This window comes from Scleropages formosus, chromosome 4, assembly GCF_900964775.1.
Source record: "Scleropages formosus chromosome 4, fSclFor1.1, whole genome shotgun sequence".
Classification (NCBI taxonomy): Eukaryota; Metazoa; Chordata; class Actinopteri; order Osteoglossiformes; family Osteoglossidae; genus Scleropages; species Scleropages formosus.
Genome location: NC_041809.1, coordinates 35,220,121 through 35,245,691, shown reverse-complemented (window position 1 = coordinate 35,245,691; position 25,571 = coordinate 35,220,121). Strand labels below are relative to the sequence as shown.

The following is a 25,571-nucleotide window of genomic DNA, read 5'->3' as shown; positions in this document are numbered from 1 at the left end:
AATACAAACGTGAATGTGTTTGTGTATTTCATACGCAAATCATGGGTTGATAGTTACTGCATAGGTGTTTTATAGTGGTGTTTGGGGTTATCAAATGGGCTGGAAACACATGACTATTTTTCCCATTTAATACAACAATAAAAGGGCTTTTGGTATGTGAAATTTTGATATCTGCACCATTTCCAGGAACTGATTGATTTTTGGTAAATCAAGGGATGCCTGTCATTACAATTAGAACACGGCGTGCGAAAGGATTAACAGTCAAAAAGGTGTGTGACATGAAATTATTGAAGGTCAGAAAAAACTTAAGGCTTTATACAAGCAAACGTATCCATTATGGAATCATGCTATCGCCAATAGAGTTGCAGCACTGGTAAGAATTATGCAGATATAAAATCCATTTGTGTACAAGAGCAGTGGATCAATAGCAACTCCTCCATCCATAATTTAGGAAAAGCCTTTGTTTGTTATGCCATAAAACTATAGCCCAAAATTACTCTTCATAATTTGAGCAACTGCTTTATTGTGAAATGACAAAGGTACATAGGGACGTTAGGCTATGGAATCGTGGATCATCCCTGCGTAAATTCTGCAGCGCAAAAACCCGGCAAGTGTTGAGTCAGGCGCCGAAAGCTGCTGCTCAGCCCGAAGAGGCCTGTGGCTCAGCAGCTCCAGCGTCCCGGCGGCGATGGACGAACCGCCGCTTCGCTTCGCTGTGGGTCGCGGTCACTTTAAGAGACGCACTTGCAGCCATTTTTTTTTTTTTTCTTTTTTTTTTGTTCTTTTCCGTATCAGACCAGGGCGCTGCGGTCGAGGGAGAAGCATCGTTTCAGCGACACAGCGGAGCCCTAAATTATGCATGTAGCGCCTGTCGAGGTCGTTCACACGGAATTATGTGGCCATTTTGGCTGCGTTCTGCGCGGTAGGTGAGCGCGGCGCTCGTTCGGACGCTCGGCGGGACGCGGAAGACCGAAGGAAGAGCATCCTCTCTCGGCGCGCTGCCCGGCGGTGGCGGCGCGGAGACTCAGACTGTGTGAGTCGGTGATGCTGCGGTAGGACTAGGAGCCGGGCGGACCAGCAGGTATTAAGAAAGAAGAGCCGCTCGTCTGCCACGAATAAATAATGATTTATATTATAACTATACATGATGATGATGATGCTGCGCGTGCGGCTCCGTCCGTCGTCGGTCGCTGCGCTGGAGGAGGAGGATGCTGTCTTGCTGATGTGATGCTCTGCTCCGCATCATCATCTCCGTTCAGTCAGTCTTGTCTGTGGCAGCTACGATAAATAATAAATAAATAATTTTTTTAAAAAATGACGGATTGCAATGCGGGTGCTGCTTGATAACAATTTACGAGAAACGATTTTTGGCGAGACAGATTTTGTCATATTTGGTCGGGATATGATATCATTATTACTAGAGCTGCCTTCCTTGGTTGTGTTAGGGGTGGGGTGTGTGTGTGTGTGTGTGTGTGTGTGTGTGTGTGTGTGTGTGGTGCATTGATGTGTGTGTGATCGGTGGCGATTTAAAAATTACTGCAAGAGAACGTGTTTTTTTTTCTAATAATTCATACTGCACATATCTCTGTAAATTATTTTAATTAACCGATTTCATACCGTAAATCTATCTATCTATCCCTGTTTAATTTGTCGCATCTTCATTTTATTTGAATGAAAGCCTTATTTACGCCTAAAGAGGGAACTGCCGAAATCACGTGCCCCAAATTTTGCCCGAATCTCACCTCGTCACTGCACGCGCGACACGAGCACTTTGGGTTTCGGACCGTTTTTCCAAAACTCCGTATCTCGTTAGAAACGACGCCGATTCTTTGCGTTTATTCCCGTCCTGCTTGAATCCCGACGTGTTTCCAAAAATACAGAACGCGAATAATATGCTGGATATCGAGTGTCTGAAGGCTACATGTTCTTACTGAAGTCAAGTGTGTTCCAGTTTTCCTTTTTTATCTCCTCCGAGCTTTAAGAAACTAATAATAATATTAGTCTGCAGGAAAAAAAAGAACAAAGGAGGAATTTGAATATTTTCCATCATTTCAAATGTTATGTAATGTTTTTTTTTTTGTGAGATTATCTGAAGAATGCATAATTTGGATTTTTAACATTTGCATCTACGAATTCTCCTTAGGCATAAAAAAGTGTGACTAGATAGCGCGTCTCTCCATTCCTCTCCATTCCTCTCCAAAGAACCCTTAGTTTGATAAGAAACAGCAAACAGCAGTTTTTTTTTTTTTTTTTTGCAGGGTTACCCAGCAATATGGGAAAAAGCTCAACAACCAGCAGTCCTGGGTCCTCAAACCTTTTACCATGTTTCAGTATGATGGGCTCATTTATTTCTCTTTGCAACTTGAACATAAACATTTTTATAAATACATCGGGAGGGGGGTGCAGTGGCGCAGCGGGTTTGACCGGGTCCTTCTCTCTGGCAGGTCTGGGGTTTGAGTCCCGCTTGGGGTGCTTTGCAACGGACTGGCGTCCCGTCTTGGGTGTGTCCTCTCCACTCTTGCGTCCTGTGTTTCAGGGTTAGACTCTGGTTGCTGTAACCCTGCTTGGGACAAGCGGTTTCAGACAGTGTGTGTGTCTTCCATCAAAGCACTATCTGACTGTCTTAGTATCTGTTAACATTGGACATCAAGAGGACAAAGTGTCAGGATGTGTCCATTTCACTCACAGAATGGTGTTTCATTGCTCCTCTACGGTACCCTTATTAACTGCGTTCAGTCCTAATGTGTCCGTTCTCTTCTCTCTTCCTCTATTTTCAGTGTGTTCTTACCCTTTCTCAAGTGTCCTTCGCTATCTACTGTAAAGTACTGCTGTTGAGAAGTCAAGTGGCCTTTTCTGTCTTTTCACCTGTCACACAGATGTAGATGCCATACAGAACAGAGTATTTTTACTCCGCTTAAGGTTTTCGAAGGAAAATTGACAACAGCATGTCATCTGCAGTGTCTTATACGCTGTTCTTGGTGGGATTCGCAAAAACCATGTGCATCGCAGGGTTTGAAGACCTCTCAGTATTGGTCTGGCTGTTCCATTGCTGCCACCTTCACCCGTTCGCCGGGGCTCAGGAGATGGTTTTGTCTTGACGTGCATATTGGTGCTTTGCGTGTTTCTCAAAAGCAGAAACGATGGCTTAATTGGCTTTTGAATGTGTTAGGCTGGATGGAATGACACATGCTCTCTGTGTTTTCAGTTGCAAGTTGTATTGTGTATGAAGTCGCGCTGCCATGACGACCCAAGTGACACTAGAAGATGCCCTGTCCAACGTGGACCTGCTGGAGGAGCTGCCGCTCCCAGACCAGCAACCATGCATCGAACCCCCACCCTCCTCCATCATGTACCAGGTACTGACCAGAACTGACAAAGACAAAGGCTCAGAACTAAAAACAAACTAATTGTTCCCATCTTTGATTTGCCCAGTATTTCCATAAACTTGAGAGGTCTATAGTTCATAACCACGTTGCCATATTCACTGGTTTAGCTGCCACTTTTCTCCAACACACAATATTAAGCGACCTGTTTGTGTAGCTGGATAACTTTTGCTGGGGAATTTTAAGGTAAGTACGTTGCTCAGGGGCACTATAATATAACATAGTCACCCCGCACTGGCACTTTTCTCTTCTCTGCCTTCTGCAAAGTGGCTCAGGTCTATTCGAACCCACACAGCTAGGTACAGGAACAGCTGAGAGTATACAACACTAACCAGTGTGCCACCTTTAGTAAGTAGAGTTGGACTGCTCCACCCAAGCACATTGGTAAATTACACTTCCACTTTAAGCATTCTCATTCTCACGTTTTGAGTTCTCCGACTGTCAACTGGCATTACCGTTATTACGGTTACCACTATTTATTGCTATTGCTGTTGCACTACTCACTGTCATTGTCATTGTTTTGTTTGTGCAGTATTTCTGTTGTCTGTCTTTGTCCGTAGTCCGTGGAGAAGCATTCAGGGAGAATTTCACAGATACTTGTACGTGGTACTTGTACATATGACAATAAACATAAACTTGAACTATGACAGTAGGTGGGATTCAAACTCGTGTGACTTCCTGATCCAAGAGCAGCAGCTCAAACCAATACGCTGCCAAGTACCCCGATTGCAACCACCCAGTCAGCTAGTCTAAGCTGGCATATCTTTAACACCTATGCTGTAATAATTCACATATTTGTATTGGAAAAAAAAAAAAATTTTTCTAAAGAGGTTCACTAAGCCCATGCTGGTGTATCCCCTCCCTCTCCAGCCGTGCGCCCTGCGTTGCCGGGTTGGGTTCTGGCTCGCCGCGTCCCCTCTCGGGACAAGTAGTTTCAGTCAGTGTGTGTGTGTTTGTGTGTGTGGTTCACTAAGTTCATCTCCTGTAATATGTATAAAAGTTGAGTGGCGGTGGATGTGAGGAAGGCTGGTGATACTTATGGTTGTTAAAAGCCGCTCTCCCACTTCCTTTCATCCCTTGTCCAAGTCAGAGCCTGTCCCTTCAACATATGACTCTCAGCTACTCAACGTACACGCTGGGTGGGACGCCAGTCCATCATAGTGATTGTTGTAAAAGAAAAACTTAAAAAAACCAGGCCAACTAGCTTAGAATTTAGCGAAATCGGTTATTTACGACTGACTTCAGTAGCTAATTTTATTACGTTGGGATCGAAAATAATTCCAGCGATTCGCTGACAGACACTGACCGCAGTCCAGAATGTTGTCCTTTATTTATTTTGTTTTAGCAGTGCCACAAATGAGGGTGTCTCTTTGCAGGCCAACTTTGACACCAACTTCGAGGACAGGAATGCGTTCGTTACGGGCATCGCGCGCTACATCGAGCAGGCCACCGTCCACTCCAGCATGGTGAGTGTACCGAGGCTGCGGTTGAGGCAGCGGGGAAGACTAAGGCGGACGTCTGATGCAGTAAAGAACATGCGGCAAACGGCTTGCGGCGCCGGTCTCTAAAAGTCAGGCTACCGCGCGAGTCGATGTCGACCGTTAAAGAACGACACTTTTTCGGTTCTGGTCCTTTTCCAGATTCCCGCTTTCATGTGTTAATGCTAATGCACGGAGAGCAGGGTCACAAGCACAGGAATTTAGTTTATTGGGCATTAAGGCCGTGTAGTTAATTTTGTCCATGACGTTTGAAAACACTGTAGGATGATCCTGACTTATCCAAAATTTAATTTTGTTTTTCTTTTTTTTTTTTTTTTTTTTTTTTTTTTTTTTTTTAATATTGTAGGTGGAAGACAGCTTCTTTTCTTCATAGATTAAATCTCGCTTGTTTTAAAAAAAAAAAAAAAAATTCTATTTTTTCTCACTTGGCAGAGCCTGACAAACTTTACAGATTGTACCAGTGTACAAAGGGAAACAGCGTTTACATTAATTCATTTAGCTGATGCTTTTCTCCAAAGTGACTTAGTGTTAAGGTCCCTACAGTTATTTCCCATTTATACAGCTGGGTAATTTTTCCTGGAGCAATTTAGGGTAAGTAACCTTGATCAAGAGTATTGTAGCAGCAGTTGAGAGTCGAACCGGCAACCTTTGGATACAAAGGCAGCAGCTCTAAAAAGTACACTACAAATTACAATGCGCAGCCCCCCCACCCTCCGAGGCTCAGATTACAATCATCTCAGAGTCCCTGATTATTACTCCTTCCTCCTAGAATGAGATGCTTGAAGAGGGACATGAATATGCTGTCATGCTGTACACCTGGAGGAGCTGTTCCAGAGCCATCCCTCAGGCAATCATCCTCTTTTTTTTCTTTCTCTCTCTCTCTCTCACACACACACACACACACACACACACACACACCTCCATCACGTTATAAGTACTATTTTGTGACACTCTCATCTGCGAGAGATTAAAATGAAATTTTTTAAAAAAGTTAAATAGCTGAACATTTTCCTGAGCAGATCTTTGCTCAGGGGTAGTTCCTGGCACTTAAAGTAACCAACATTATATTAGATAAATGAAGTAACATTTGTATTAGATGTTCATAACCGTAATAACTGGGAGAAGGAAAACTAGAGGCACACACTTGTAAAGCATGAGTGAACAGTTTGGTCGACACATCTTTTCATTGATTAAAATATAGTTTTAGGAAAAGCAGGCTTCATTAAAGAAACATTTGAGATGGATATGATTGTAAGGTATATGAATATGAGACATATTGTTAATTTTCTTCTTATTTATGGCTCTCCCTTGCGCTTTGTAGGTAAAATGCAACGAGCAGCCCAACAGAGTGGAGATATACGAGAAGACAGTGGAGGTGTTGGAGCCTGAGGTCACCAAGCTCATGAAGTTCATGTACTTTCAGGTAACGCCAGCAGCTTTTCTTAGTCGGAACTTGGTAGGAAGCCACACCTTAGTGATCGGGAGCTACCGTTGTATTGTCGTACGCTGCGGAACCCTTATCGCACGCTCCCTGACAGCGGAAGGCCATTGAGCGTTTCTGCAGCGAGGTCAAGCGCTTGTGCCACGCTGAGCGCAGGAAGGACTTCGTTTCGGAGGCATATCTGCTCACCCTCGGCAAGTTCATCAATATGTTCGCGGTCCTGGACGAGCTGAAGAACATGAAGTGCAGCGTTAAGAACGACCACTCCACGTACAAGAGGTACACGCCATCGCGACATGCGATCCCAAACACGTTTTAGCAAACGTCCGCGTTAGGAGAAACCTCAGTATACTGTCCAATCAAACGATAAAGATAAGTTGTGAATTTGGTAGTCATGGAATTGGTTCTTTGGTAGCTGCTTTGATAGTTATGGACCACTTTGATAAAACGATTATTAATCCGCATCTGTACTTCCTACGTGACCCGTACTGTTTTCCGCGTGCAGGGCGGCTCAGTTTCTGAGGAAGATGGCTGATCCGCAGTCGATCCAGGAATCTCAGAACCTCTCCATGTTCCTGGCGAATCACAACAGGATCACGCAGGTGCGTCACCTCTTTACAGCGCATTAGCGAGCGCTCGGCTGTCCGGCATTTGACCAAATTCGTGGTTGCTAAGAGCGCTTTCTCCTGAGGGTGGGTCTACGGTGTCTTGGAGACCGGTGCCAAGAAGTGGGGAAAGGAGCTCATTGATCTAGGATCCATATGTGTCACAATTTAACGGAGCACTTCTAGAGAAGCGGTTCTCTGGTGACGCAGTAGGACCCGGACTTGGGACGGTGGCCATCATCGCCATCCTTAACCACTACGCTTCCATGTGTCAAACAAACCTTTTTACTTGCTTCCCCCAGTGTCTTCATCAGCAGCTGGAGGTGATCCCAGGGTACGAGGAGCTTTTGGCGGACATCATCAACATCAGCGTGGACTACTATGAGAATAAGATGTACCTCACCCCCAGCGAGAAACACATGCTGCTGAAGGTTAGCGACCCAACCAGTCACCTCATCTTGTGATCACCTCATCTGCTGCTGATGGCTGGATGACATGTGAGAAGCCCTCAATGATATATATGTGTGTGTGTGTGTGTGTGTGTGTGTGTGTGTGTCTCAGGTGATGGGCTTCGGCCTCTATCTGATGGACGGGAATGTCAGCAACATATATAAACTGGATGCCAAGAAGCGGATAAACCTCAGCAAGATCGATAAGTTCTTCAAGGTTAGATTCGCCTTTAATTAGGATACGATGATACTTTGTTAATGTCTTCAGGGACATTAATGATCATACTGGTTAAATTAATAGTATATTACAGTTAATATTATATAGTACTTAATGATGCATAATTATATAGTACAATGTAACAAAATATGTCAAAGTTCTTAGTTATGTTTATTTTTATGTTGGTTATGATGAGTTAAAGTTTACCGATTACAATAAAACTAGTTCTTCAAGAGTGTCAGTTTTATCCATCTTGCAGCCACTGGAATGTTCTTGAAGGCACCAGAAAACTCTAGAAAGTACCAAAACATTTTAGAAACATCATATCCTAAAAGTTACTGAAATATTTTGTGCTTGGAACCTGGCAAAATTTGCCAGAATTCACTAATTTCAAGAATGTGGAATATTTTTCTAAAAATTGATGTATAAACATTCTTTTGGCATTAGTTTGTACTAATCTAACAAAACTGAATGGAAAATGCAAAAAGAAATGAACATAATAAAATGTGTTACATTGTGTTATCGATTATTTAAATTTTTAACCAATACGGGACTTTTTTTTAATATTTTTTTGAAAAATTTTGTTGTTCAAGACAAGGCAAAAGTTCACGAAAGTCGGTCAGTCGACCGGTATTTTCGTCTTTGCCGTTTCAATCTCGTCGGCTTTTTCTGGCATCTTCCAGCAGCTGCAGGTCGTACCCCTGTTTGGGGACATGCAGATCGAACTGTCGCGTTACATCGAGACCAGCGCCCACTACGAGGAGAACAAGTCCAAGTAAATACATGGGATTTTTTTTATTTTTTATTCCTTTTACATTTTGTATACGTGGAAAAGGAGGACTTTGAGGGGCGTTCCTCAACGTCTCTCTTCTCACTCTGTCCGTGTCACCCGCTCCCAGGTGGACCTGCACTCAGAGCAGCGTCAGCCCCCAGTACAACCTGTGCGAGCAGATGGTGCAGATCCGGGACGACCATATCCGCTTCATCTCGGAGTTGGCCCGCTACAGCAACAGCGAGGTGGTCACCGGCTCCGGCCTGGACAGCCAGAAGTCGGACGAGGAGTACCGCGAGCTCTTCGACTTGGCGCTCAGAGGCCTGCAGCTGCTGTCCAAGTGGAGCACTCACGTCATGGAGGTGGTGCGTAGCCGAGGGCTCCGGAGCGAGCGGCCCGCCTCCGCCTCGGAGGGAGGAGCAAATCCGGAGGGCGCCGCCCGGCGAAACGCCGACGGTCGGCGCGCTTGTGGCTGCCGTTTGGCCGCGGCATAAAATCTTTTCACGAACGCGCCACAAGACTAAATGCGGCGAAACCCCTTTATAATGTGATCGTTAGGGTCCATAAAATGTCATCGCGAAAAAAAGGGGGTCGCGCCGAATCGGGGTTCAACGAAGTCGGCGTTCAAACTGACCTAATGTTGAGCGAACGTCCCAAAACACCCCTATTTTCACCCTATTTGACCCATTTTTTGCACGTTTACTTTCTGGCAAGTATATTACCTTTGCATTAAAGAATTCCTCAAATTAATGGTTGTTGTTGTTACAGTAGAAATTAAAACACAAGTTAGTCTTTATTAACTTTTTAATGGAACAACAAAAAGTACTTTGGGCTGAAAACCACGTTTACGTTCGTGCAAGTTAGAAAAATCCGTTTCGCTCTCGTTCTACTCAGTTAGTTCGATAACGGAAACACACACACATTTTCAGAACCGCTCATCCCATACGGGGTCACGGGGAGCCGGAGCCTACCCGGTAACACAGGGTGTAAGGCCGGAGGGGGAAGGGGGCACACCCAGGACGGGATGCCAGTCCGCCGCAAGGCACCCCCAACGGGACTCGAACCCCAGACCCACCGGAGAGCAGGACTGCGGTCCAACCCACTGCGCCACCGCACCCCCTCATAACGGAAACATTCAAGAGTAATTGTCCTGTATGTGTAAACGCTGCTAACTACGGTGGCGTACGAGCAAGCATCATTTACAGTTCATTTGTTAAAAAAGCGATCGAGTGTTCCTTGCTTGAACGTAGCATGATGCCGGCCGCGAGCGAAATCTAGAATGCCCACAGTGAATTGGTGGCGGATGATGGAAAGAGCAAAAAAGGGTCCGGTGACCGACCGCGTTATATCTGAATTCGCGGTAAGTTGGGGTGTTACCGTATATAAATATGCCGCACTGTTCGAGTTAAGCGCTCCTGCAAATATTCCGTATAAATGTTTCCGTGGCGCATCTTTAAGACCCAGCAGGAAAAGTTACCCGAAGCTCTCCATCCGTTTCTTATCTAGCACCATGCGGTATGTATGAGACATGCCGAGTGTGTTTGGGGATGTTCTCGGTGACCTAAATAGAGGAAACGCGGAGGAAACGGAACACCTGTGCGAGTGGGGAGTGGGAGAGGGATGTTTTGACAGTGTTCTCACGGTCCGACGCTGTCCGCCGGGAAAGGTGTACAACCCTAGTAAAACGGGTCGTATGAAAGATCTGTACTGCAGATATTATAAACCAGTCGGCGTGAATGATAAAAGTTTTAATTGGGCCAGTGCGATGCCTTCCTCTTCCCTCACGTCGTCTTCCCCTTCTGTCACCCTGTGCGACTCAGTACTCTTGGAAGCTGGTCCACCCGACAGACAAGTTCTGTAACAAGGACTGTCCCGGCACCGCCGAGGAGTACGAGCGAGCCACTCGCTACAACTACACCAGCGAGGAGAAGTTTGCCCTGGTGGAGGTGAGAGCTGGGACCCTGGGTGGGGCAGCTGGCCTTAGTGGGTTCTCTGGAGGTGTTTCGATACTGGTTTTAGATTTGGTCCAACCTGGAGGAATGCTGCTCTAGTGTATTTAATCTGATTCTGAAGCTGCAAAGTCTTGTTGTTGTTTTTGTTATAGTATTATTAATAATAATAATAATAATACTAATTATTATTAATGCTCTTAAAGGGTGGCACAGCGAGTAGCGCTGCTGTCTTACAGCACCTGGGTGGTGTGAGAGGACGTAGGTTCGATCCCCGTTCAGTCTGTGTGGAGTTTGCATTTTCTCCCCGTGTCTGCGTGGGTTTCCTCTGGGTGCTCTGGTTTCCTCCCACACTCCAAAGACATGCTGTTCAGGTTCACCCATAGTGTGCGAGTGACAGAGTGTGTTCCACTGATGTATGTGCCCATATACCCTTGAAAGATGTGCATAGAGCGCAGTGCTGTGAGCCTCTTTGTTTCCTGCATGAGCATGTATTTTGCTTTTTGAGACCACGATTCAGAGTAAAGTGTAGGATTTTGAACGAACCAGTCCCGATTCCCACGTGCTCTCCGTTACAGGTCATCGCCATGATCAAGGGCCTGCAGGTTCTCATGGGCCGCATGGAGAGCGTTTTCAACCAGGCGGTCCGGAACACCATCTACGCCGCGCTGCAGGACTTTGCGCAGGTAACCCTGAGGGAACCGCTGCGGCAGGCTGTGCGCAAGAAGAAGAACGTCCTCATCAGGTACTGCTGTCGAGCAGCACGCTGGGCTGAACCTGCTTGCTTTAAGTCTGAGGAAGCGCAGCTTGTTTGCGTGTGTACGGGTGGTACGACATAAAAAGTGACATTTATTCATTTAGCTGACACTTTTCTCCAAAGTGATTTACAATGTCAAGATGCTTGCAATTATTTGCCCCGTTTATACAGCTGGGTAATTTCACGGGAGCAATTTAGGATAGGTACCGTGTTCGAGGGTACTACAGCTGGGATTCAAACCTGTGACCTTTGGATCCAAAAGCAGCAAGCGGCTCTAACTACTACACTACCAGCTGCCCCTCAATAAAGAAGAAGAAATAAAGAAAAAGAACTAAAATGGTTCACACGCACAGTGTCGATACTGTAATGATCTCTTAAACGGGATTGCTGATGTCAGTAATAAGTGATCGCATAACTGCTGCTGTTTTGGTATCACCACGTGTTGTATTTCGCGTGACTGGGAGTGTCAACCCCCACCCCCAGTGTTCTTCAGGCCATCCGGAAAACAATTTGCGATTGGGAAGGGGGCAGGGAGCCACCCAACGACCCCTGTCTACGAGGCGAGAAGGACCCCAAGGGTGGCTTTGACATAAAAGTACCTCGTCGCTCCGTGGGACCCTCCAGCACGCAGGTCAGTGCGTAGAGACTCCCGCGGTTCGTCCCGCGGTGAACGTGCGGCTCTTGGGCCCCTAACCGCCCCGGTCTCGTACCCCCATCAGCTGTACATGGTGCGCACCATGCTGGAGTCTCTGATCGCCGACAAGAGCGGCTCCAAGAAGACGCTGCGCAGCTGCTTGGACGGCCCCATCGTCATGGCCATCGAGGACTTCCACAAGCAGTCCTTCTTCTTCACACACCTTCTCAACTTCAGCGGTAAGAGGGGCGTGAAGGAGCCCTGCGATCGGTTGCGCTTCTCTCTCATCCGGGGGTATATTTAAGAAATATGCGTGTTAGTCCAGATCGGTGCGGAGATTGTGTGCGCGAGTGAGAGAGAATTCATCGCACGGGCGCACGTGCCCTCGTCTGCGTTGGTGCAGAGACGCTGCAGCAGTGCTGCGACCTGTCCCAGCTGTGGTTCCGCGAGTTTTTCCTGGAGCTCACCATGGGACGCCGGATCCAGTTCCCCATCGAGATGTCCATGCCGTGGATCCTCACCGACCACATCCTGGAGACCAAGGAACCCTCCATGATGGAGTAAGAACGCGCGCCTTCTGAACGTTGAGCGCGTTCCCGATGCGGACGCGCTTCTTCTCAACAGAACTCGTGCAACGAGCGCCTGTCACTTTTGTCCCAGGTACGTTTTGTATCCGCTGGACCTGTATAACGACAGCGGCTACTACGCTTTAACGAAGTTCAAGAAGCAATTCCTGTATGATGAAATTGAGGCAGAGGTAAGATCTTTCTCCTTTTCATTTTTTATTTATTGCGGAGAATTGTTCTTGTTCTGATTGTTGCATTGTGTTATAAATGATTTTTTTTTTTTTATTAAATTTTCCATTCCGTTTTGATAGATTAAACACGCTTGTGGCATTAGTTTGTACTATATGTCAGTTTTTATAAAAATATCCCGCATTCTTGAAATGAGTCGAATTTTGGCACCGAATATTCCGGTAACTTTTATGATCTCATGCTTTCTACAATGTTTTGGTACTTTCTAGAATGTTCTGGTGCCTTCTACAATCTTCCAATGGCTGCAAAGTACCAAACTGAAAGTGACACTCTAGAAGAACTAGTGCTATTTTTGTAACCAGTAAACTTTAACTAATCACAGCATGCAACAGTTGACATAACTAACAACTTTGAAAAATTTGCTGACACCGTGTAATGAAGCTCACACACGCTGCATTCAGCCCCCCCTCGGTCTTACGTGAACTTTCACTCTCGTGCTGTTCGCTGGTTTCATTTCAGGTTAATCTCTGTTTCGACCAATTTGTCTACAAGTTATCAGATCAAATATTTGCTTATTACAAAGCAATGGCTGGAAGGTAAGCGGTGATCATTCCTAGATTCGGGTCTTTCCAGACTATTTTGACTTTAATGCTGTTAAGCTCCAATAGAATTTGTAAATGCGTTACTGGTAATTATTCTTCGCGTTAAAACGTTTGTTGTGACAGGCGACTGGGGACTTACTAGCAGTGTGCCTTTCTCCACCAGTGTCCTACTGGACAAACGTTTTAGGGCCGAGTGCAAAAACGATGGCGTGATCATCCCGTATCCACCCTCCAACCGCTACGAGACACTGCTGAAGCAGAGGCATGTCCAGGTACGTGCTTTTTCTTTTCTTCCCAGTGGCCTCTCCGTTAGTGTTTCCTCCGTGTACCGGGAGCTGATCTTTTGCGAACTCTGTGCTTGGACCAGTGTGTGTGACTCTGCGCCAGCTGCCAGCCACTCCCAACTTTTACATCGATTCATTTAGCGGACACTTTTCTCCAGAGCGACTTCCAATGAACTCTATTTAGTGTCATCAGCCCACACACCTTATTCACCGCAGTGACTTACACTAGATACACTACTTACAATGGGTCACTCATCCATATAGCAGTGAAACACACTTTGTCTGTCACACACATACGTTCACGCAGCTGGACAGCATGTCTTTCTACTGTGGGGGGAAACCAGAGCACCTGGAGGAAACCCAGCCACGTGCCTCTGTTCGCATGCAGCTCCTGGGACGTTCCATTGACCTGAACCGCCTCATCACTCAGAGAATCTCGGCTGCCATGTACAAGTCCCTGGACCAGGCCATTAGTCGTTTTGAGAGCGAGGACCTCACGTCCATTGTGGTGAGGAACACTATGAGAAGAGCGATGGGAGAAAGACATAATGTCCCAGGTTTCTCAGAAACCTTAAAAAAAGAAAAGATTGGTCGAGATGTTTACCAAACTGTTAGAGCACAGCTCATTTGAAATTGGGAAATCCTTCCATCTAAATCCCCTCTCTCTCTGTCTCTCTCGCTCCCGTCCTCCGTCCGTCTTCTGCAGGAGTTGGAATGGCTGATAGAAGTGAATCGGCTGACGCACCGGTTGCTGTCAAAGCACATGACCCTGGACAGCTTTGACGCCATGTTCCGGGAGGCCAACCACAACGTCTCGGCTCCCTACGGCCGCATCACCCTGCACGTTTTTTGGGAGCTGAACTTTGACTTTTTGCCAAACTACTGCTACAACGGATCCACCAATCGGTCAGTGGGCTCTCGCGGGGTATGTCTGTGCGCGGGGTCTCGGTGTAGAGATGCCCCTAAGGTATGTAGGATGAGCACTGATGAAGCTGCTCTTTCAGATTCGTGCGCACGGCGATTCCCTTCACCCAGGAGCCCCAGAGGGACAAACCAGCCAACGTCCAGCCGTACTACTTGTATGGATCCAAGGTGAGTACGGTGACATCACAAGGTTCCCGCTTCCGTGTTTTCAGTTTGAACATGTCTGTACTTTTTTTTTTTTTTTTTAGTCGAAAACTGACCTTTTCTTTCACCCCACGTCTTTTTCTTCCCAGCGGTCCGTCACGATTCCTATATATTTGTTATCTCGGGCAACTTGGCATCGCGTTTGCGAATTATGTGTCATCTACTTTCACAGCCGCTGAACATCGCCTACTCCCACATCTACAGCTCCTACCGGAACTTTGTGGGGCCGCCCCACTTCAAGACCATTTGTCGTCTCCTAGGCTACCAGGGTATTGCCGTAGTAATGGAGGAGCTGCTCAAGATTGTTAAAAGCTTGGTATGTTATGCTTATGTATCTTTGTGGGGGGGACTTTTTTTTCAAAAAAAATTTGGTTTCTGTCCTTCTTTCAGCACAAACACCACTGTGTCTTTCGCCTTGTCCGATCCAGACAAAAAGTGAACAGAACATTAAATATCATGTTGTCCACTCTGCATACTTTGAACATCAGGTTTGAGCATTTTTAAGGTGATATTTTTCTTGTTACATGTTGTCTTTCAATGCCTTAAATACGTGTATCCAAAAGGTGGAGTCCGCACGAAAGCGGGTGCCGAGCTCTTGAAATGATTACACGTGGTTGTATTCCAGTATGATTTACTTTGGTTTCCTTATTGCCCTCGAAACCAGCGCTGAAAAATTGCTGCGTCGGGGGCCGGTTTATGTTACAAGTTATCGTTCTGTAACTTGTCCTCTTGTAACGTCTCCAGCTTCAGGGCACCATTCTGCAGTATGTGAAGACCCTGATTGAGGTCATGCCGAAGATCTGTCGGCTGCCAAGGCACGAGTACGGATCTCCAGGTAAGATGTGAGTCACGGTGTCCTCTGCTGAGCTTCCCATCTTGTGCAGGACGGTTGAGCTATGCTGCGTAAATCGGTCCGGGTGAGAGAACCCTTCTGTTTAATTTTGTGCCTTTTTTTTGGAGAATACAGCCATGAGTACTATTCTGCAATATGGCATGTAAGGCAGTAAGGACAGCTGGGAGCGTAGTGGTTACAACTGCTGCCTTTAGACCAAAAGGCTGCAGATTTGAATCCCACCCTGGCTCTAGTACCCTTGAGCAAGGTATTTACTCTAAAAATTGCTCCAGTAAAATTCCCCAGCTGTATAAATGGGTAACGAATTCCAAGTCGCATTCGAGAAAAGCATCAGCTAAATTCATAAATGCAATACTCAGTTATTCTATTACAGAGTAAGAAAAATGAATAGAGAATTTAACATATGATTATAAACAAAACAACGAATCCCCAGTGGAATTATCCTTCAAATGAAGAATGTACGAATACGTGACTTCACAGGCATCCTGGAGTTCTTCCACCACCAGCTGAAGGACATCATCGAATACGCCGAGTTGAAGACGGATGTCTTTCAGAGCCTGAGGGAGGTCGGCAACGCCATCCTCTTCTGCCTGCTCATTGAGCAAGCCCTGGTAAGAAAGAGCGCCGGGACCCTCGAAACCCCCCCGCGAGACCTTGCGCCTAGTCCCCCGGTCCCGTGCAGGGTCTCGTCCTTCAGCCTTCCCGCGTCCGGGCCGCGCGTTGTGTCTGTGGGTCCGCAACTAACCCTGGCTCTGTGTGCTGCTTCCGCCGCTTCGCTCTCAACTTGATCTGCGTAGGTTTGACTCGGTAGACCCGTCCGATTGCATGCGTAGGTGCTTTGGTAGAACGGAAACCTGCACGTGGACCAGCTGTGACTATGACCTGGGGGACATAGGGGACCTCTGCTCGACGTCATGTGCTGAACTCGGAGCCAGCGTGTCCGTTTCGTCGCGCGAGCGTCTACGCGCATTTTCGGTGTTTGGCGACACCGTCGGAAGTCGGTATAAGGAGCTGTCCGGTAGGCTGTCGCGTCCGTCAGAGTCCGGGACATTTCTCGGTCAACATTATATCAGCCGTCAAATGTAAAGAGTAGCGGTTTGTCCTGCAACAGCGGCTGTCATCCGAAAGCAAACTGAAAACTACGTTCTCAATGCAAGCTGATGAAATCAGCCTTTCTCGTGACGAAGTTAAACTTTGTCTAGGTAATTGGGTGCAGTTATTAATTAATAATAATTCTAGCTGATATTAATTCTAGCTGCTTATTCATAAAGGGAAAGGTTGAAATATTTACAAATTATTCCATCGCTCCTACAGAAGTTATGACAGCTTGAACCATAAATGCAGATTTCTTGCAATGCAAATGTGACGGTAAAACTGTTCCATCTTAATGCAAATAAAGGAATAATTATTTGGGGAAAATGAGAAGGGTTGAATATTTTGCTCTGAGATAATGGATCCAAGTTTTTAAAATATCTTTAACGCACAAGGCTTCTCTTGAAAAGGCAAGTTTAATCCAGTTGTGGTGGGGTGTGTGTGTGTGTGTGTGTGTGTGTGTGCGTGCGCGCACGCCCTACACTGGATCTGTGGCTGTGTGTGATAGGCTGGCAATAAAGACATGAATTCTTCCTGAAACACAACCTCTTTCTCATTACATGCTGGCAACTACTACAGGTGGTAAGAGATTAGTCATTTCCATGATGATAAAGAGAAAAAAGACGACTATCCGAGCACACGGGGTTCAGTTCTTGTTGGAGCACCTGCTTTCGTTGCATTTTTAACTGCCATGGAAGCAAAGTGTTCATAAAGGAGACCAAATTGTCATTTTTGTAGTTCTGCTGCAGGAAACCAGGCAGAACTTCCCATTTTTTAATAATTGGACTTGAAACCCAATCGGTATCTTTTCAGAACCATCCTTGAATATCGGCATGAAATAAATAAAAAAAAAAAAAAAAAAAAAAAGCTTCAAAACCAGAATGATGAACAGCTTTTTGAATGTGTTGGTTTTTTTCTTCTTTCTGTTCCTTGATGAAACTAATCCTTGGCTTCCATGGCAAGCAGCGGTATATCTGTCTTGTCTTATTCTGTGTTGTGCTGAAACATTTCTTTTTATCTTTTGCATTTATACGTAGTTCTCTGTGGTTCTTCATTTACTTCTCTCTTTTTGTAACTTCTGTGTGTTTTGTGGACTGGCTGACCATATGCATGTTTCCTTTTCTGTCTGTATGTGCGCTGGACAACGTGTGTCAAAGAAATCCCCAAGTACAGTAGCAAGATTTTACCATTATTGATATGATAAACACATTTATAGGTGTATCTCAAATGCGCCGTCAAACTGCGTAGCTAAAACATTTTGTCGTAAAGCATTAAACACTGTTACGTGGAACAGCTCGTAACCTTGTTGCAACGTGATGTAACGCAGCGCCTTCCAGATTTCTTTGCATTCGGGACGTATTATTTATTGCCGTTAGATAAGTTAGTCCATATGTTTTAGAAATTCGAGGACTTTAATGTTTTATCCATAATAATCAGCATTAAAATTTGCAAGCATCTTGTTTGGAATTACTAATTGAAAAGATGACTGCAAAAGTCACAACCCAGTGGCTTTGGAAATACGCTCTAACTGAAAATGTTGTATATGAAAATCTAAAATTCGTGAATAACATGGTATGCTGACTATAGCAATGTATGATCTATTTTGTATTTATTAATAATATTCATAAATATTCGATGGACTCGTAAAAAAGGGACCAAAGCATTCTACAGCACGTTCAATTAGCGAGTAGATTAAGGACAGTAGCTAGTCGCAGTTTTCGTTAATTGGCTACGTTTAATTTGTTAATCACCAAGATCGAGGTGGTCCCCTATTTATGATGGTTCGACTCACAATTTTTCGACTTTACAATGGTGAGCTGGAAATAGACATTCAGTACAAACCGTATTTCGAATTTTTATTTTTTTATTTTTTTTTTTAAAACCCCGTTTTCTTTCCCGGGCAAGCGATGTGCGGTACGATACTCTCGCGAGATGCTGGGCAGCAGCATCGATCCGCATCTCCCAGTCTGTCAAGCAGAGGTGTGTATTAGGTGTATTGAATGCATTTTCGACTTACCATTGGTTTCGCTGAACGTAACCCCATCGTAAATCGGGGACCACCTATACTCGTAAGAAAGAAATAATCACAAAAAGGAAGTCTGACTGACAGAAGAGGGCTAAATATGAACCCCAAGGCAGCTGGTATCATAATGGTTAGAGCAGCTACTTTTGGATCCAGAAGTTGCGGGTTTGAATCTCACCTACTTATTCCAGTAAAAACTACCCAGCTCTTTAACTACGTAAATAATTGTAAGTAGTTTAACATGGTAACTGGCTTTGGATAAAAGCCTAAAATGAATAAATGTTAAAAAAAAAAAAACTGAATTCTATAAATCCATAAAGAGCTTGAATGCAGTAAAACTGTCTTTCTAACTTGAAGTAAAAATTTTTTTTTTTTTTATTGTGTGTCGACTGCCTTTAGCTTGCGTTAAGGCTCGGCTTCTGCATCCCTCCCGTGTCTGCTTTTGTGTGCCTTGTTGGAAAATCGTGCCTTTTATTTTGTCGACGGAAGATTTTTTTTGTTTGTTTTTTGTGTGTGTGTGTGTGTGTGTGTGTCTCTGTGTGTTGTGTGTCACTGTATCTAGGCATGCTCTGCAAACACGGGCTGAAATAAAGGACAGATCAGTGTTGGGGTGTGACCTCTGTGGCAACAGGCCAGCGTAGTTGGGACTTACGGCATCCGTGTCATACGTGTGTGTTCTGGCTCTACACAAGGACCAACTTGATGTCGGTGCACCAGTTCACTGCTCTTCACCTTCTCCTTTGTCATACGTTGTTTTGCCATTTCACAGCTGCATCTTGAAGAATGTTTCATAGAATGTGTGTATGTTTTTTTCTTTTTCTTTTAAAATTTTTCTCTTCCATAGTCTATTGTCTTTCCATGATATGCTGCGTACAGCGATAAGTTCATATTGTCTAAGACTTTTCTTTAACCCAGTCGCAGGAAGAAGTGTGTGATTTGCTTCACGCGGCTCCTTTCCAAAACATTCTCCCGAGAGTTTACATTAAAGGTAGCTGTTCCCTTTCGGTGTATTTGCTATATATGTACATTTATTCACTTAGCTGACACTCTTATCCAAAGCAACTTGAAATAATTTATTCATTTATACTGCTGGGTTTATTTAAAGGCTAATTCCACTGAGGATTTGTTTTCTTTATAATCATATTTTCTCTGTATTAATTTTTATTATTTTACTTACTAATTGAATAACTGTGAGTATTGCATTCATTCATTTAGCTGATGCTTTTCTCCAAAGCGACTTAAAATTATTTACTCATTTATGCAGCTGGGTAGTTTTACTGGAGCAATTTTGGGTAAGTCTCTTACTCAAGGGTACTACAGCTAGAAATAGGATTCGAACCTGCGACCTTGGGGGGATCCCAAGACGAGAGCACTTACCACTATGCTACCAGCTGCCTACTATACCTATATGTAAGTATTAAAATGAAGTGCTGCATATGTTCATTTTGATTTCTCTTGTATAGAGGGGGAACGTCTCGATGTAAGGATGAAAAGGCTCGAGGCAAAATATGCCCCACTTCACCTGGTTCCTCTGATAGAAAGGTTAGGGACGCCGCAGGTGAGACGAACCTCTTTCTTTGCTCTTTATTCCTGCTTCCTTCTCAGGGCTGAGTATCTTTTTCCTGCTGTAAGCCCAGCTCCTGAGAAAACTGCGCTGCAATTAGTGTGTGTGACGAACACACTTTGAGTCCTCCGGGTCGGAAACAGCCGGAACACCCCCCGCGCGCGGTACAGTGGAAAAACCTGTTCCTCCGAACATAGCGAAACCAGAGTACACAGAGCCACTGCTTACATTTGGCTACTGCAAAAGAATATATATTTACACAGAGGAAGAACTGGCTTGACTAGATATAACAGTTAAGGATCTAATGTTCTTGTTAAATTATTGCTGGGTAATGTTCAGGGAAGAGCTCTGCAGTTATTTCTTGCTCTGCTTAGCCGGGCTGCATGTTACATTTCTGAAGAACAAGACAATCGTGTCCCTCCATGGCTGTAAGGTTATGGTTTTTAAACACTATTCTGCCTGCAGCTTAATTATGCAGCCTTATAAATAAATAGATTTTTATAAGGTCTATTAAAAATAGACATTTTTAATATCACGGAAAGTTACACGTGTTAACAACTAGCCAGAGTGAGTATTCCTCATTTATGATAAACTTTTTTTGATGCAACTATGAAAAAAAAAAAATAATAATAATTAGAGGAGGAAACTTTGATTGTTTGGTCCACGTTGGAACCGACAGCTGAGCCAGGACTCTTTCGCATGTCAAGACACATTCAGATTTGAGTTCATAATTTACACATCTGGAGAGTCGTCAGATTTTGAATGCGGTATCTTTACTGTAGTTTAACCCATGTGTAATCGTCACTAAGGGTTGCATTGGACCGATTAATGAAAACATAGACATTCTGCTTTTTCAGCCATAAATTCCAGACAGTTGGCGAAAAAGAAAAAAAAAAAAGACACATGATGAGCCTTCATTTGTGTATTTATATTGTAAAGAGATATGTTCCTGATACAAAAAACGCACACATTAGGATACATATAGATATAGTTTCAATGGACTGCAGGTGCAGCACTTGTGGCAGTAGAAGAAAGGAATGCTTTCTCCCTCATAATAGCGCATTGTGGCAGCAAAAATGTAATGACACGTACACTGGCCGAAACCGCACATCCCAAATGGGGTCGCGGCGATCCGGAGCCTAACCTGGCAACACGGGGCGTAAGGCTGGACGAGGAGGGGACGCACCCGGGACGGGACGCCGGTCTGTCGCAGGACTCGAACCCCAGACCCCACAGAGAGCAGGACCCGCCAAACCCAGTGCGCCACTGTGCCCTACTGTAACGAGACACCTCTGGTTTATTTTCAGCTCATAAACGTAGCCTTACTGTAAAGCTACCGTCTTATGCTTTGGTTACTAAATGTTGCATAGTTGCGAAAATCTATATTTTGGTGCAAAGTACATCAATTGATTTAGCTGCACTAATAATGTTAATTATTACTTTTACCAAATAAAACAAACTAGATAACTATATAAACTTGATTAAATTAATTTTTCTAATGCATTTAACATCATTATTCTTTACACATTTTCTGCCTTAAATCTAAACACTCAGCTGTTGAATCGGGCAAACGAATATGTCTTACTAGTGTTCCATCCTATAAAAGCACCGACGATGTGTTTTTCTGTGGGACACTTCTGGTTTGTGCCTCTTTCCCACATTTACCCGTTTCCTTTTGCCCTTTTACCCTTTTACCTGGCTTTACCATAGCGATGGTCCGCAGTGGTAAATTAGCTCTGTTCTCTTCTGACAGCTTTGCTCTGAACGGGCAATAATGTGTCATGGCTGTGTTAGAAACAGTTTTACACACATATTTACTCCAGTAATAGATTTCTTCAAACATTTATCTGGAGACTTACAATATTTCTGCCATTTATCTGATGCCACTTATAATGTTAAGGTACTTTTAAATTGTTTACCCATTTTTTAACCGCAGGGTAATTCAGGGTAGGTACCTTTCTCAAGGGTATTATAGCAGGAGAGGGATTCAAACCCACAACCTTTGGGTCCAAAGGCAGCAGCATTAGCCACTACGCCACCAGTCGTGTACCTACGCTACCTCTTATATCACTGGCTATGGGTATAAATCCCGGTCTAGTGTATCTGGCGATGCTTAATGGACAAAACGAGCGCAAGTACCCTGCTAAAGGCTGCTACAGCAGCTCTAGAGTGCGGAGCTTGAACGTGTCGCCGTGTCTGCGCTCCAGCAAATCTCCATCGCCCGCGAGGGGGACCTGCTGACCAAGGAGCGCCTCTGCTGCGGCCTGTCCATGTTCGAGGTGATCCTGACGCGCATCCGCAGCTACCTGCAGGACCCGGTGTGGCGCGGGCCGCCGCCCACCAACGGCGTCATGCACGTGGACGAGTGCATGGAGTTCCACCGGCTGTGGAGCGCCATGCAGTTTGTCTACTGCATTCCGGTGGGCACCAATGAGTTCACCGCAGAGTGAGTACCTGCTGTGCCGCCGCACCGCACGTCACCTGTGACGGCAGGACGCGTGAAGCATTGCGGTCACACTCCCCCGCTCCGTGTGCGTGCGTGTTTATAGTGTAACGTTGCTGTTTGTGCGCACCACCTCTGTGCGCTGGCAGGCAGTGCTTCGGAGACGGGCTGAACTGGGCCGGCTGCGCCATCGTCATTCTGCTCGGTCAGCAACGCCGCTTTGACCTCTTTGACTTTTGCTACCATCTGCTGAAAGTGCAAAGACAGGATGGCAAGGATGAGATCATTAAGAATGTGGTAAGTATGACCTTTGCTGGCTCATCGTTCTTGCGATAGAATCCAAACACCTTTCTCTCTAGAGCTTTACTTGACATGCTGTGTTTGTCAACAAACATTTTTTAGGGCTCAGTATTTTTCACCCTTAACCCCCCCCACGAACACTACATTTATATTAAATTTATTCACATAGCAGACTCTTTTCTCCAAAGTAACTTACAGTGTTAAGGTTAAAGTTGTTTACTCATTTATACAGCTGGGTAATTTTACTGGAGCAATTTAGGGTAAGTACCTTGCTCAAGGGTATTACAGCCAGAAGTGGGAATCGAACCTGCAACATTGGGATCCAAAGGCAGCACCAGCTGTCCCGTAAATCACTAAATGTGAATCATCTCATAGAGTAATTATCTCAGTTCATGAGGACATGTACACGTAGAAGATGCTTTTCTCCAGTGTGACGTACATCTCAGAGAACAAGAGTGAGTCCATGTGTGACATATTGTGTAGGGAGGGCCACTGGATCTCTGATATGCAGTTTCTTTGTTCAAAACCTGTTTTTGTGCTCCATTTAAGTGTATGCACATGTGGAGAAACAACTTGACCAGCAAGAATTGCTCAAATTCAAAGAGCATGACAGTTTTCCAGAACTAGGATTTCAATCAAAATCTATAACCTTTTTTTGAACTCCCCCCCCCCCCCCCCCGCTGTTCACATACTGTATTGTGCAGTAAGCAAACATGTAAAAAAGTATGCCATACAGGCGGGGGAAAAAAATAAACTAATTAAATATGGTAATAAGTGAGATTTTTTTTTTTTCACCCCTCCACCCCCCCGCACAGCCCTTGAAGAAAATGGCAGACCGGATCAGAAAGTATCAAATCCTGAACAATGAGATTTTCGCCATACTCAACAAGTACATGAAGGCGGTTGAAACGGACAGCTCCACCGTAGAACACATTCGCTGTTTCCAGCCGCCCATCCACCAGTCCCTGGCCACGACCTGTTGAGAAAAGCCTCGTGTGATACCCAACGCCCTGTCAATCTTCCCTCCCACAGGTGCAGCTCATGAACCCAGCATAGTAAAAACAGGGTGTGAGGTTAAGTATGCACCGCATCCAGTGTAATTGGAATGATCTCATGCTTCTGAATAATTTTTTTTTTTTTTTTGTGCTGTGCAACCGGGGTCTTTCAGGGATCCAGTTTAACGTTTCGCTGCTGTGCAATCCTCTTCAAGTCTCAAACGATTATCCCTCGACCATCCAGGCGTTAAAAATAATTCTCAGCAGCTTCCAAGTGGCAGCCTGCGTTGAAGCCGTGCCCAGATTCCTTTGGACTGACAGATTCGTGTGAAAGGATGTTCGTACCTTAGAACAACAGCCGTCCTCTGTGCGCTGAGGCTCTCGGTTCCCCTCTACAGCATCTGCGCTGCCCTGGGTGCCGGGGGGGAGGTGGGAGGCGCTGGGAGGAAACGCGGAAGTTCCTCATCTGTCTGTTTCAAAATTTACATGACCACAGCATTGGGAATTAATACGGTACTGATGTAAAATGTGTGCCATTGAGTAGTGAGTGTTTCCATCCTGTAAATATACTCATTTGCGGATTTGTGGATCAAAAGACCAGTTAAGTACAAACTGGAACTGGAAGATAATCCAAAAAAAGAAGAAAAAAAAACAACCTTTTGTCAATGCAAAATTAGTTACATGTAGTATTTTTGTTTTGTGTATTATGTATAAATGCACTCGATGTTCGACAAAGTGGTGTGACAATGTGAGAAAGCAGGTTTCCCCTCTTTCAAGGTGTTTACAGTCTTGTAATGGTTCCATTTTATTTATAAATATTTATTGAACCCAACCACTATCTACTCAACCAGTTACATGTAATGTGCATCAAACTACACACGCAGTGCAACAAATTACAGCCTCATGCGTGTGTTAAACGCCGCCCTTTTTAACACCATCATAACATAAATCTAAACTTTCATGAGAATTTGGTACGTTACGTTTGCTTTCTAACGGATGATGACAGCTGTCATAAACTGATATGGCCTCTTACAAAATGTATTGAGATAATGAAAGGGTTATAATTCATATTTAAACATCAATTAGTAATATAATTAAAGGGCATTTGGTCACATCTCCTTTTCAACAGCAATTAATTACTCCTTGCTTGTAGATTTCTTTTAAATTTGGCTGACCCATATGCTTACAACATTTGGGAATTGTGCTTCTTAAAATGAAATCTCTAGTTTTTACTATAGAAATGTGACTGAATCACATTCAAATTAATTATACCATTTAATGTGTTAATGGTGACAGATAAAATATAAATACATAAACACACACAATTCACTTTTTTATATAGCATTCTTCCAAAAGTTATGTTCTGATCATTTTAAAAAAAATTAGTGCCAAAAGCCCTGGGAAAGAATTTATCACTGAAATTCATTATTTACATCATGTGTTTTTACTGTCCAGCAGGTGTATTTTATTAATTCATTTATTTCTTGCAGGTTCTAGTAAAAAATAATATACCATAAACATCTCTATTCCAACAGTGTTTCAAAAGGTCATGTAAATTATTTCAAGGCTTTATTTGAAGTAACAAAATGCTTTTTTATAAGTAGTCTAAAAATGCATGCCGCTGTGAAAATCTGGTCTATAGAATGTGTATCCACTCTGCTTTGTTTTAGATGTTTAGCTTTGTAAGAGCACAAAATGCTTCTCTTCTTTATTTTTGACTAAAGTTGTTTTTGATGTTCTCTGAAGTGTATTGGTTAATAAATAATTTATAGCAACAAAAATGATTAACATGTTATTTAAATAAGGAAATCAAGAGTTACCGTGAA

At 44.4% G+C, this 25,571-nt stretch overlaps 1 protein-coding gene across 5 annotated transcripts; it reads left to right on the top strand.

Annotated features, from left to right (window-relative positions):
* The first annotated feature begins 800 nt into the window (after nt 1-800).
* LOC108934408 (cytoplasmic FMR1-interacting protein 2) lies at nt 801-25,571 on the top strand. 5 transcript variants are annotated; one of them, XM_029251207.1, is made up of 30 exons: nt 801-1,081; nt 3,206-3,356; nt 4,760-4,849; nt 5,652-5,729; nt 6,204-6,305; nt 6,421-6,602; nt 6,829-6,925; nt 7,231-7,359; nt 7,490-7,594; nt 8,281-8,369; nt 8,494-8,731; nt 10,187-10,312; nt 10,894-11,060; nt 11,556-11,703; nt 11,792-11,945; nt 12,110-12,266; nt 12,367-12,463; nt 12,981-13,057; nt 13,227-13,335; nt 13,736-13,855; nt 14,054-14,253; nt 14,352-14,439; nt 14,648-14,791; nt 15,220-15,310; nt 15,809-15,939; nt 19,359-19,431; nt 19,907-20,001; nt 22,215-22,453; nt 22,600-22,747; nt 23,566-25,571. In XM_029251207.1, the coding sequence occupies exons 2-30, from the start codon at nt 3,240-3,242 to the stop codon at nt 23,731-23,733; spliced, it is 3,759 nt and encodes a 1,252-aa protein (XP_029107040.1). In that variant the 5' UTR covers nt 801-1,081; nt 3,206-3,239; the 3' UTR covers nt 23,734-25,571. The 5 variants fall into 5 exon arrangements, with proteins under 5 accessions (XP_029107040.1, XP_029107038.1, XP_029107041.1 ...); XM_029251205.1 differs by having other exon boundaries at nt 8,278-8,369; XM_029251208.1 differs by lacking the exons at nt 22,600-22,747; nt 23,566-25,571 and having other exon boundaries at nt 8,278-8,369; nt 15,809-15,941; nt 19,358-19,431; nt 22,215-22,543.